The 13640-nt window shown below is 34.1% G+C and overlaps 2 protein-coding genes across 2 annotated transcripts; one reads left to right on the forward strand and one right to left on the reverse strand.

Moving 5' to 3' along the window:
• Positions 1-643: 643 nt before the first annotated feature.
• LOC145576853 (anaphase-promoting complex subunit 10-like) lies at positions 644-3952 on the reverse strand. Its single transcript, XM_081634557.1, has 7 exons — positions 3823-3952; positions 3415-3603; positions 3259-3319; positions 3054-3146; positions 2892-2962; positions 1227-1331; positions 644-1133 (listed from the first exon to the last, which is right to left on the reverse strand). Exons 2-7 carry the CDS (start codon positions 3591-3593, stop codon positions 1064-1066), a joined length of 579 nt encoding a protein of 192 aa, XP_081490683.1. The 5' UTR covers positions 3594-3603; positions 3823-3952; the 3' UTR covers positions 644-1063.
• Positions 3953-5593: 1641 nt separating this feature from the next.
• Positions 5594-11162, forward strand: LOC145576852 (electron transfer flavoprotein subunit alpha, mitochondrial-like). Its single transcript, XM_081634556.1, has 8 exons — positions 5594-5718; positions 7080-7262; positions 7824-8035; positions 8582-8739; positions 8964-9122; positions 9268-9320; positions 10124-10264; positions 10830-11162. Exons 1-8 carry the CDS (start codon positions 5638-5640, stop codon positions 10914-10916), a joined length of 1074 nt encoding a protein of 357 aa, XP_081490682.1. The 5' UTR covers positions 5594-5637; the 3' UTR covers positions 10917-11162.
• Positions 11163-13640: the final 2478 nt, after the last annotated feature.

Raw genomic sequence — 13640 nt, forward strand, 5'->3', positions numbered from 1 at the left:
TGATCAGCATTAAATAAATTTATCTTAAAGAGTAATTTCACGTTGAGAAGTTTTTTTGTTCATTAATAGAAACTGCACAACAAATTGAAATTTACAAAATTTCCTTCTAGAATGTAAGAACCAATTGCCAAAACTATTCAAGAAATAGTTATTGTTTTTTACATAAGTTTTAGCTTGCTCCATTTTTCATTTATTTATTTTATTTTTTTCTTATTTTTGAAACCTGCTCCATATTACATTTAAGTGTAAAGAAAAATAAGTAAAAGTATTAAATTAGATAAAAGGTAGATGAAAATGAATTAATAGTAGTGAAAATTGGAGGATTAAGAACCTTTTTTTTTTTTTTTTTGAAAGCGGATTAGGAACCATTTTGACAAATTTTAAAAGTACAAAAATGTCATTGACGACAAGAAAACTACCTAAACCATCAAATTTTGATAATTCAAGGGTCCCAATTGGCTTTCAATTCTAATTTTGACAAGTAAATTACCATATTCCAACTTACAACTAAGCACAAATTAGCATCACATATACAAGTAGAATATTTCTAGACTTATTCCCCTAATTAGATTTGGGGTGTCATCAGTTTACAATTAATCATAACTTTAGTAATGCTTCCAAGTTCCAACAGTGGTTTACCAAAGTAAAATGGAAGAAAATGTGCCAAACTGAACAAATGTAGACATTGCCCGAAACAAACCAAATCAGCATCCTCAACATATCATTTAGGAGTACAAACAACTAAATAAGGTATACCTATCTATAGTTAAGCATTATGGGAAAAAGTATACAGGCTGCAATTCAGCGGTTAATTGGTTATACAAATTCATTAGGCAATGCCATATTAATCAAACCAATGCTTAGTTAATTCCTACATTACAGGCTGAGTGCTTGGTATACTTCAATAGCAAGGTTTGCAAGGCAGCCAATCAGCGGTTACAGCTTCATCCCTTGGTTACCAATATATAAAGGAAAAAATAAGATCGCCTCAGAGAAACAATAAAACTACGTATACAGGCATACAGCAGTGCCGTGATGCAGAAACAATGACATCTCACTATCCTCATCTGACAATGGAGTATGTCAAAAACTCAGCAGAGGTGAACTGAAATGGCTGACGAGGAACAGGATTCCTATTACAGTTTATAGCCGAAAATGATAATTTAGCCAGAGGAAAAGGTGACATATGAAGCAAGAATTGAAAAAGCAATCAGGCAAAAACATACGGTCTAGGTCCATAAACTTTGATCTGGCGCACATGGGTATCCCTTCCATTAAGGTGATTTGACAAAACAGCAATTTGCAGCATGAAAGTATTAACAAAATTTTCCCTGTAAATATGCAAAAAACTTATCAGATATTGGCTCAAGAAACAGGTGTTATAAAGTCTTAAATACATCTTTTTGAGATCATTAATATAAACTAACACGAAGTTATTCAATAGTATGATCCAATTTCCAATTCTGAAGTAAAGCTCATAGCTAAAAAGCACCAGCTAATCAATTAGGATAAAAGCATACAATGAGATATAGGATACAAAAGTAGCAGTAAATCTGAAGAGATATATAAGAAAACATGGCTCCAGGATTTTAACGAGTCCAAACCTCAAGCCTAAATCTACTTTTGGATCAAAAACATGAACTGTAGAAGCATGTTGACTCCCAGATGATGACTAGGAAAGGATCTATTCAGAGCAAAACCAAGATAATGACATGAAGATCGATACAGCAGGTTGAAGACACAGAATACATAAACCTACTATACACCATTACAAAAGGAAAGGTCAGAACATAAAGAGAGTTAGTTGGTTTTGATGCAACAACAAAGCCTCAGTCTCAAGATTGAGATGTACAGGGATTTTCTAGTGTCAGTCTAAAGAAAAGGAGGGTATTCACATATGAAATCAAATTTTGAAGGTTAATTGCATAAACCTATCTTGTATGGGGAAAATCCAGAATCAAATGCCCAAAGAATAAAATAAGCTTTTAGAATGAAATGCACGGCATCGTGGGTCATGCACAATTGCACACGACACAACCAGTAAACGTCGAATAACTGTCTACATCAGAAGTAAAAGCAGTATGAAGACCATATATGATATTGAGATTATTGACTCAGGAAGTGATAGTCGAGGAGGGTGTGTAGCCAGTAATAAGTCTGCAGCTATGCATAACATATAATCTATGATATACTGAAAAGATCTGAGAAGAATAAAAGAGGAGCAAAAATATCACAGAAACTAGTGATGGTTGATATTTAACGATGTTGAGTGCTACACTAAAAATACATATTCCCAGATTAACACTTATAGTTATATTCATAGATAAGATTGATATTTCCATGATGTTGAATGCTATACTAATATGAAAATGCAGAGATAAGAACCTTACTGCCCTAAACCTCCACACACATTCAATCCCCGGAGGAAGAAGCACCCTATTGTGCATCCTCTCATGCTCCAAAAAGTTGGAAGATTCATTCATCAGCCAGATATGAATACAATTCTAAATAATTTATTCCTCAGAATCATTGGACTATAATAACCTATAGGCTCATCAACTACCTTTTCTGGCTATGACTATAGGAGCGCCTATAACAAGGCTAAAAATCGCTCATCTCTGTCCATTTCTAACTCCCAAGCTATGGATACTAATGAAAAATCTCAGCAGGTTTTATTTCACAATGTAACATTACAAGTCTAATAGTCTAATGCTTCAACCATGTTTTAGAAAAAGGTATCCGAAATTAGAAAAATAAAAAACAGCAAGCATTGGATTTAAAGCCACTAGCTTCACAAGAATGTATGCGGCTAAAGTGATTTTAGTTCACAAATGACTGCTATGTAAGCTACCAACCAAAGTCAGACAACAATATTAGTCAAAATGTCTCACCGTGCATCATTTCCAGATAACGAGATGTACACCCAACCAGATGGCTTGACTAACTCCACAGCTTTGATTTCCTACATTAATGTAAATTTTCCGATAAACCCAACAATACAATAATTTGAACATGGAACAATCACATTCAAATGTTTGATGTTGTAAAACTACCTTCATGTTATGAAACCCATCACCAGCACGAATCGATATCTTACTAGGTGTGTAACTCTCGTCGAGCTTAAAATCGACATACAGCACAATAAGCTGAAACCAAATTAATATTAGACAACATTAATTAACCATACCACAAAAACCAAACAAATTACGACAACAAACAAATAAAAAACGAAAATCAAATTAGGCAAAACCCTATTACTTGCAATTTTACTTTCTTCTGAAATTGAATGTTAATCATATGCGGCTGTGCTCCATCAGACCTACAAAAGTAACATAAATTTCCTATAAAACTTTATAATTACATATTTGAAAACCCTAATTGAAGATTAAAGAGAAAAGAAGAAGTGTTCTTAACTGCCAATACGTTTCGAAATTATCATCTCGGAGACATTGAACACCGTTACCAGGTTTACAAGAACTGACACTCCAAGCTGCATTCTTCGTCATCTCGCGCAGATCACCATCGACAACCAAATCCTTACTACCTCCGGCTAGCTTTCCTTCATCTTCACCTTCAGATGATTCTGTTGCCATTTTGAAAGTTCTGGAATTTTCCGGAAAAGGGAATTGATTATGTAATTCAACAATCAAATTAAGAAAAGGGGGAATGAAAAAATAATCAAATTAAAGAGTGTTGATTTGAATTAATTGAATTTAACCCAGAATTACCCAAAAATTCTGGATTTTGTAAGAAATTCGTAACCCTATATATCGATAGCAATTGAAATGAAAAGATTAGAAAGAGTGAGAAATAGGAGAATACCTTGATTGAAATTTGAATCCGCAGATAGTTTGGAAGCCCGCGACTTTTAGCCTGTCCACTCAGTTGTCCACCCCTTGTCAAGAGTGGGGAAATTTGAAAACTAGTTACAAATACAAGGCTGTTAGCTGTTGGCCCTGGTCGGTATTTAGGTGTGTGTTGGTTGATATAACTATTGTATTAATTGGTTTTAGTAGCTTGTTACTCCGTATATTAGATGATTTGAATAGCTAATTGTAAACAACTAATTGTATAAAAGTGTTGAGTAAATACGAGTAGATGTTTATTCTTAATTGTTTCAGTGTATTTAATTCTAAAAAAGCTAATTGTTCAATAAGATAATTTTAAAAACCTATTTCTAAAAGAGCTTTTTCATCCCAAAACACGATATTTTGATAAGCTATTTACCAAACACCAAAGTTAGCTTTTTAAAATGGTCAAACCTCTAATAATGTTCACTAAATACAAAACTTTTCAAAAGGCTCTTTACCAAATAAGGTCGTTGTAATAGGTGACAATTCTGACAATAAAGAGGGGGAAAAGATCCTACTAGAGGTGATCATTGGGCGAGCTGGGCCGGGCTGTAGTCAAAAAATTAAGCTCGCTTCTCAGGCCGGGTCGGGTCGGGCCAAGCTTTGGGGGGTGATTTTTTTTTTGTGTGCAAAATGGTTGGGCCGTGTGGGATTTACGGGTCAGGCCTAAAAAATCAGCTAAATATGCATAAAAACGCCTTTCCAAACCCGCCAAAAAAAATTGTTGGGCCAGGCCCAACCCAATTTCATGTTGAAAAAACCCGCCCAAAATCGGGCGGGGCTACCTTTGATCACCTCTAGATCCTATATACTCCATGCACCATTCTTGTGTCAAAAGATTTTTACGTCAAAAACTATCTACTACCTCCATCATATTATGTGCAACTCTGGGTATAATTTGTGATGTATAAAATATTTAAAAGTTATAAATAAAATGTATTGGGAGTAGTAATACTCAAACCACTTTAAGAGCGTGTTTGGTAAGAGTATTTTTTCTGTTGAAAACAGATTTGATTAAAGTATTAAACTTTAAACCATTTACCATTACCAAGTGTTTAGTTAGAAGACTTATGTAGCAATTACCATTATTTAAGGATAATGGTTTCCACCTATCTATCATCTGTTTAGAACTTAAGGTAGCAATTCGGTGTAAGAAAAAGGTACATAGAGTATGAGAGAGAGGAAAATAAGGTATATGGATTTAAGAAAAAAGGAGTATTAAAAAAGCTCGAGATAACAAAATTTCAACTCTGGTAAAAAAAGAAAAAAAAAATTTAACTCACAATCTAATCATCATTAAGAAAATTATTCTCCAATAATATGAGAGGTTATATACCCATGTATATAACAAATTCTACAATGACATAGATAAGCTTAATGACCCATATCATAGGAGTAGTTTCAATTAAACTAGTGCATGTACAATCTTCATGTGTCAATTTAGGCTTCGTTTGGCATCGTTGTGGTTTTCTGTTTTTTGGTTTTTTGTTTTTTAAAAGTATATTATATATGTCACATAATGAATCAAAAAATATATAGACTTATTAAAATCATGATAATTTTGAAAACTGACAACAAAAAAGTGGAAACACCTTTTTCTTGTTTCCTGTTTTGGTTTTTGGTTTTCAAAAAAATAGAAAACTGAAAACCAATAATGATGTCAAACAAGGCCTTGGTAATTAGGAGCAATTTAAATAAGAAGTACAACTGTACAAATACAAATCCTTTACGTTTTTCTATTCTCTCTCTCCTCTCAATCAACCTCTCCCTTTCTTCCTCTTCTTCAATGGCGATTGGAGCAATGCTTAGGGTTTTCCGACTTCGCAACGCAAGCTTTTCTCCTCGACAATCCACCACTTCACGATTTGTAAGCTTCTTTTTTTCAATCATCTCAAATTCTTAGGGTGAGGGAGTTGATCATTGCATTACTATCAGATTTAACTTATTACTTGTTATTCATTGATTTTTGATTATTAGATCTGAATTTTAACCAATTTACACTGTTTTTTGATCGATTGATTGTTATTTTATGTTTGGTAATTGTTTGCGTTGTTCGAATTTGAACTTATTTTACTGTTTAATTGATCAATTGAAATTGAATTATGTGATTAGCAATTGTTCTTTGGAAATTGAAAGTAATGACTGAAATAAATATTTGATTGTTGTGGTAAAACATGGTTAAATTACTGAAATAGGGCTGATATTTTTGGTATGATTACTTGCAATGCTAGTAAGTAATGGTTTATTGTAATTATTGGAAGGTTAGCTATCGATAGTTTGAATATTGGATTTCCTTGTTACACAATTTATTCATCAGTAAACTGCAATAGAATTTTAGTTAGCTCCTTTGATTCGCAGGTTGGTTCGATTGAGCTGTGCACTTCTAAAGTTCTAACTCCGTGCTAGATAGTCTGACTGCTGTTGTGTGTTTTTCATTTAGCTGTTGTATGATTGCTTCAAGCCTTCAATTGTCTAATGGTGAAATTGATTTGAAATGTCACGTTTCTGTATTAGATATTGTAAAAGAGTGCATAATTCGGTTATAAATTTCGTTAATGATCCAGCTGTGTGTGTTTTTGTTGGGTAACGAATAAGCTTTGCCTTCTTTGAGGACTAACCTACAAACCCCACCCAAACCCTTTATTCGTGGTGAACATCAAACCTGTGATGTGGATGCAAGAGGGGAAGCTCCTGCCAACTGAGCTTCCTTTTGCTTCTCCTTAATGTTGTTATCGTTCATATATCTGTATTAGATACTCCATATTTGTTATCTTTACTAAATGCCTTTCTTCTATTGAACAATGGTATGTGAGTCTTGGTGAATGTGGTTCTTGGTTTTGGCCTGTCTCAGTAATTGCTCTCTCCATGTCTTCTGGATTCAACTGTCTATTTTTATGCTGTTGTGACCATCATCATATGTTTATGCAATGCTTGCACCTCGTGTAGTTTGTTGCTTCCTTCTTTTAACTTTTACATTTTCTGATATACTGATCAAATGTTGTAACTTTATAAGCAAATCTTTCTTTTCCAAATTTTGCATGCTTACTCTAGTTTTTAAAATGTGGCTAAATCATGGAGGTTTCTATTTTAAAAGTGGCTATAGCCTATACATGTAACATGTTGTATCAATAATCAATTATCATCATCATATTGTGACTCTGTCGAATACATGAAGTTGCTCACCTTATTTGTGTTTAATGAGGCTATATCTTCTGCTTAATGGAATAGATTAGCACGTTGGTGTTGGCTGAACATGAAGGAGGTTCCATCAAGTCATCGTCTATTAGTTCTGTAGAGGCTGCAAAGTGTTTAAGTAAGGATAATTCGATCTCCATGCTATTGGCCGGTTCTGGTCCCTCTCTCCAACAAGCTGCAACACATGCTTCCTTGTGCCATCCCTTAGTTTCGCAGGTATGTGCCTTTTCTTATTGAATGTAGACTTATAGGATAATATCATTCACTTGGCAGTTTCAATATGACTTACAATATTTGAACAAAGTTAAACCAAACAAAGAATTTTGAGATAAGTGGTAAAACAAAGAATACACAAAACAAAGAAATGAGCAACTTATTGACACTACTGAAAATTTGAGCTAGATAGCCAATAGAAGTAGAATTTTTTATTTCACTACTATTTGTAGTCAAATCTAGTAATTTGGGAACAATAGTTTTCATGGAGTTACCTTCTGAACAGTGGTGGTTTTTCTAGTAAGAGTTGGAAAAAGCTGTCAATGAATTGTATACCATACAAACTTGTCATATCCTTTTTATTTTGTTCTGAGAAGCCTTGAGCAGCTGTCTAAAATTCTACTTTGTATTTTTGAAAGCTAATTCTTCCATTGGGTTTACTAAAGGATGCCTTTTGATTGGATGATCATGGTTACCTTAACTTATTTAGAAGTATGTACCTTGAACTTGTAGAGTGGAAAAACTTTCACAGTACTAAGCTTGTGCTAATGATATGTCTTGTAGGTGCTTGTGGCCGATTCAGATAAATTTATGCATCCTTTAGCTGAAACTTGTGCAAATCTGGTTGAATTAGTTCAGAAGAAAGGTGGATACACACATATTCTTGCTGCTTCTGGTTCATTTGGTAAAAATATATTGCCCCGTGCAGCTGCGCTTTTAGATGTTTCTCCAGTAACTGATGTAACTGGGATATCTGGGTCTCATCAATTTGTGAGGTACTTTTACTACTCCTGTCTGCTTTTGTTATCTCACAAAATAAGCATACAAATGTTGGACATTTACATTTTTAAAAAAAAAAAAAACATGTAGCATAGATGTATATGTTGAGATGGATGTGTGTTAAGTTGGTAACACTCTGAAAATTAAAATTAGGAATGTAGATATTCGGGGAAAGTTGGAGTTACAAATATTGAAGATTATGTTAGGGAGAATAAAATATGATGCATTGGTAATGAAGGTGAAGGGTTTGGCTATTGGAATTGTCAAAAGAAGTTGAGGGAGACTAAAGATGACTTGGATCTAGGGAGTGAATAATGAATGATATGATGAAAGTTGGTTTGCAAAAGCATGTAGCACTGTATAAAAGTGAATGGGGGAAGAGGATCTTTGTAGATGACCACCTAAAATAGATTCTTGGTTTATGCATCTGACCCATCGTTCTAATTTGGATTTTATTGTTATATTCCTTTTTCTTCTTGATAAAATTGCTAAGACTATTATTTTAAAACCCACTGGATTTTATGTGTGGATGACTATGACAGGCCAATATATGCTGGAAATGCTCTTTGTACAGTTAAATATACTGGCGAGTCACCATGCATCTTGACTGTCCGTGCTCCTTCATTTCCAGTTCCAGCATCTGAAACAAGATCCGATGCTGCTCCTATTACTCAGGTTGATCTCTCAGCCTTTGGTGAAGGTCTGTGTTTAGTTTAAATATAAACTTTTCTGTTGTCACACTTGGCAGTGATGGTTGCAATTGCCATCTTAATTTTGATTTAGATTATATTAAATGAGAGCCTCAGTCAGGGTGGTATTGGATGGCAACTTATACAATTCCGACTTCCGAGTCATGACATACTTGTATATCTGTGCTTGTAAGTATAGTTTTTAAGAGCTCTGATTCTGGTAATTCATTTGCAGAAATTCTGGATAAATCTAGATTTGTAAAGCGTAGCACTCAGGAAACTGAGCGCCCAGATCTTGGAAATGCACGCATTGTAGTGACCGGAGGACGAGGTTTAAAAAGTGCTGAGAATTTCAAGTTGATCGAGAAGCTTGCTGAGAAACTTGATGCAGCAGGTGTTTAAAAACATTTAACATATGTTTGTTAATTACTTTACATAACTTTGAGCTTGAGTTAAATATCTTTTACACAGTTCTTCCGTGCTTAACATTTGTAACATAGCAGGTATTTAACCTGTGTTTTTTCCTTGCTTCCTTCTAGTTGGAGCTACACGTGCTGCTGTTGATGCAGGATTCATTCCCAATGAATTACAGGTAAATCAGTGCTCCTGAATCCTTATTGTGCTTGTAGACTGCTTGATCTAAGATCTGTATCATCTTATAAAATTAGGTTTTTTGTTTTCATTGTCTAGTTCCCTGTGTTTAATATTTGTAACTTCACAATAAAAGGGTGCAGGTTGAAGCTTTTTATGAACAGATCAACTGAAACATTTTTAAATTGTATAATCATTTTAAGGACCTCTAAAATTGATAGCACTTCCTACATAAAGAGCTCAAATAAGACTTAGTTTCAAAATCTTGGAACTCAAAAAATGCCATCAAATCTACTAAGGTAAGTAATTTTGCATGGAATATAAAGAATACTTCTTAGAAAGAAACTCATACATCCTTTGTGTGTGTGTGTGTGTGTGTTGTTGGTGAGGGGGAGGAGGGGATGTAGGTGGGGTGAAGGACTGAAGGCTGAACAAATGCAAAGTATTAAATATCCTATCTAGCGCTTCAACAATATTAAATTCCAACAATATGCTGGTATAACTATGACAACATCAACATCCAGATTGCATAGAGCCATGGACGCCTTCACAAATGGGAAGGCTACAATGTAAAGTAAAATTTTAGTTGAGTCAGACAGAAAGCTTTTATTGCCAATACAATCTCTGTTTTTGATCCATATTAGATTCTCTAGATAGTTTTCCATTGATGGTATGCAACACTCAACTCAATGTTGGTGCTTATGGACTGAAAAATATAAATTTATTCATCATATAGTTTACTGAACATGTTTATTTTAAACTTTGAGTTTTATTTTTTCCACTTTGTCTTTGTCTTTGTTTCAGGTTGGACAGACAGGAAAAATTGTTGCGCCAGAGCTGTACATGGCTTTTGGGGTATCAGGAGCCATTCAACATGTGGCTGGCATGAGAGACTCCAAAGTCATTGTAGCGATAAATAAGGATGCAGATGCCCCCATATTCCAGGTAGGAAAACAGTTTTCTTATCTTTATTGCTAATGAAACTGAAGATTTATATTTGATTTTCTGTACCCTTGATTCATGAAAGTACATTTGCATCTGGAAACGCTGTATTACAGCAATTATGGGAGTGTACATCTTCCTCCCCTCCCTCCTTTCTCACTGATGAGGAATTGGAAATTGGATTGCATATTGGTGAGCCAATGTGGAACTAATGCAATATCCATACTTTAATTTGACACATTGCCACGGAAAAGATCATGTTAAGACATGTTATATAGATGCATGATAATTCAGGACTGATATAAAACTTGGCCCTCCAATATGGGAATTAGTATGATCACTTTTCTCCGTGTTGCACATAAGAACTTCATGTATAGTCGAAACTAGTATGATATGATTTATGCATGGAAATTAGTATTAGATGCTGCCTTCCAAAAATTGAAGATTATGCTTGAGGAATCACCTCTAGTCACCCTTCCAAGTTCCAACAACTCAGGTTTATCACAGAACGCTGCTATCACACTATTTTTTCTTTAAATTTGAACTTAGCATACTTTTTGTTTTGCAGGTGGCGGACTATGGGCTTGTTGGTGACCTGTTCGAAATAATACCGGAATTGCTAGAGAAACTTCCAGAGAAAAATAAAAAATTGTAAATTTTAGTGACAGAACTCACTGTATATGACCATTAAGGCAATATGACAAATTGACAAGGCCTGTCTTACACAAGGTGCTGTTATTTACAAGCCCTCAGTTTTAGTTGTAGCAGTTCAGGACCTGTGGAAACGTTTTAATTCTATTCATATCCTTGTACAGTAATGAACTAGACTTTGTATTCCCTGGAAAAATAACATACTCCATGTCAATTTCTTGTTAAAATTGAAAAAAAACCCTGCCTATAAATCCTATAATACTTGCACCGTTGCACGTTTCCGTATTTACTTACTATATTTACTTTTTTTTTTTTAACATTCACCCAACCTTTTACTACATACAAGTATCACTTACTGTTATCATACTTTTACACCCACTGGTTACTTTTTTCATAATTTAACTAGCCTTCTGGCCCGTGCAATGCACGGGTTGTTTATAGGTATATAATATAAATTTTTATTTTATAATACTACCTTTGATTTTTTTTAGTTGCAACTTTGGAATATTTTATATCTCTCACATAATACCCTAAAGTTGCAACTAAAAAAAAATCAGAAGTACTATGTTTTTATTGGAAAATGAATAGTTTATAGGAAAATTTGTCAAAAATAAGTCAACCTTGATTAGCTCAAAATAAGCCAACCTTTTGATTAACTAAAAATAAGTTGATTTTTATGAGGTATTTTCTTTTATTGAGTCTTAACCTGTTGGAAACCAGTTATACAAGTTATTTTGACAAGTGTTGCATTTTTATTGGTCCAGCGTTTTAAATTTTAATTTTAATCTTTTTACTTAATTTAAAAATATTATTAAATTTTTATCTCAATGTTTTTTTACCTCTCTCTCCTCCCCCTCACCACCTCTTTCTCTCTCCTCCCTAAAGTCACCCTCAACCCCTTATTTCCACCATTATTTCTTCTCTCATTGCCTTCTCTCTTTTTACTCCACCCCAAACGCCCACCCCACCACAAGAAGAGAGGTTGAGTAAGGCAGCAATCTGAGTGGCAACACAACGAGAAGGCGAGAGAAAGTGAGGGTGAGGAAGTAGGTGGTGGTTAGAGTGGCGGGAACAATTAATTTGGGGCTTTTAATTGATGTATTTAATTGATGTATGGGTTCGTGAATAAGCGGATTTCTTGATTGACCATGGTGAGTAGTTGAGTACTGAGTACGGTGTTGTTGGTTTCCGAATTCCGATGGAGGATGCATGATGTGTGAAGCTCCACGGTGGTAGTTGTTACAGAGTTGAGAGGTGATTTTCGTGTAGTATATCGGTATATGGTACGCTTCCAGTGGCAATGGAGGGGTGGTTATGTGAGTAATGATGGAGGTGGCATTGGTGGACCATTTTAGTAAGGATTGTCAAGGAAGAAGGAAGAGTTGGGCAGAATGAAGTCGGTGGTTGGGCAAGGATGGGTTGTGAGGGGATTAGGGGATTGAGGGTGGGAAGTGTTGCCTGGGTGGTTGGGTACTTGGGTAGGAATTCGTTCAAATGAGGTGAAGGATTTTCACAAATTTCACAAAAAAAAAAAAAAAAAAAAACCTGTTAAACAAATAGTAGGTTATTTAGCCTAATTAAAGATAATACCCAAAAATGTCGACTTATTCTTAATTAATCGAAAGATTGACTTATTTTGAGCTAATCACGCAAAGATTGACTTATTTTTGACAAATTTTCCTAGTTTATAAAGGCGAAAGGGTGAAAATTGAATGTAATTGTAGAAGATATTAAGTTGGGGGAAAGTGAACCAAACAACATTCATATATGTACTTAACTAAAGCTAGGTTTTTTATTTTTTATATTTTTTTTATGAGAAGGGGGATTAAAAAAAAAGGTTAAATGAGGTGATATGTGGCATTGGTGAAAAAAAAAAATTAACATGTGGCATCATAGGGATGATGGTTTGTGTTTTTAAATACTAAAGTATAGAAGTATAGATTTATGTATTCACGATAACTAGGTAAAACAAAAATAAAAAAAAAAGAGTAATATTTAGTTTTTATTAATAATAATCTTTTATGTCGAATGAAAAATCAGATGACTTGAACACAATCTTATAAATTTTTAAAAATTAGTACGGAGTAGTAGTAAAAAAAATTCCGAATAAGCACACTACTATCCTCCACTGCTCCTCTTTAATTTCATGGTATACAGTATACACTTCTATCCTCTGCCTGTTTTTTTTTTCTTTTTTTTTTTTTACAAGTAAATGAATTATAAGTTGTAAAAGTTACTAAAAAGAGCAGTGTTGTAATTTACCTATCATCATTATAGTGCTGCATTAAAGTAGTGAAACAGATGATGTATAAATTTATTTTCTCACTTTTGTGTGTCCAATATTATCCTTTGTTTGTTCATTCTGTTTGTGTAAAAAAATAAAATAAATCCTTTGTTATTTTTGTCTATTATTATATCCACATTACTAATTGCACATTAGGGGGTAGTTATTAAACCCTACACCCAAATCTAGGGAAATCTACCTACACCCCCCTCCCCCCCTTCCCTCATGGGCCTCATCCACACTCTCCCAGACCCAGGTGACCCAAATGCTTCCTTCCCCAAACCACATAAATTTTTTTTTTTAAAAAAAATACATTTACAATCACCACCATTTTTTCTCTCTTTCATTTTTTCTTTTCCAGGCTAAATTCATATTAGAAAATAAAATTTTTGATTTCGATCAATTTTTTTTAAAACGAATTTTTTTTTATCATGTGTAAATAGG

This window comes from Chenopodium album, chromosome 13, assembly GCF_948465745.1.
Source record: "Chenopodium album chromosome 13, dcCheAlbu1.1, whole genome shotgun sequence".
Classification (NCBI taxonomy): domain Eukaryota; kingdom Viridiplantae; phylum Streptophyta; class Magnoliopsida; order Caryophyllales; family Amaranthaceae; genus Chenopodium; species Chenopodium album.

Bases quoted from the DNA above. Each gene is read 5' to 3' on its own strand.
- LOC145576853 (XM_081634557.1), bottom strand. From the start codon at position 3,593: ATGGCAACAGAATCATCTGAAGGTGAAGATGAAGGAAAGCTAGCCGGA. The intron at 3,147-3,258 runs GTAATAGGGTTT...ATTTGGTTTCAG, and splicing joins AGAAGAAAGTAAAATTGCAA to CTTATTGTGCTGTATGTCGA. The intron at 1,134-1,226 runs GTATGTTTTTGC...AAACTGTAATAG, and splicing joins AAAGTTTATGGACCTAGACC to GAATCCTGTTCCTCGTCAGC.
- LOC145576852 (XM_081634556.1), top strand. From the start codon at position 5,638: ATGGCGATTGGAGCAATGCTTAGGGTTTTCCGACTTCGCAACGCAAGC. The intron at 5,719-7,079 runs GTAAGCTTCTTT...TTAATGGAATAG, and splicing joins AATCCACCACTTCACGATTT to ATTAGCACGTTGGTGTTGGC. The intron at 8,740-8,963 runs GTCTGTGTTTAG...ATTCATTTGCAG, and splicing joins TCTCTCAGCCTTTGGTGAAG to AAATTCTGGATAAATCTAGA.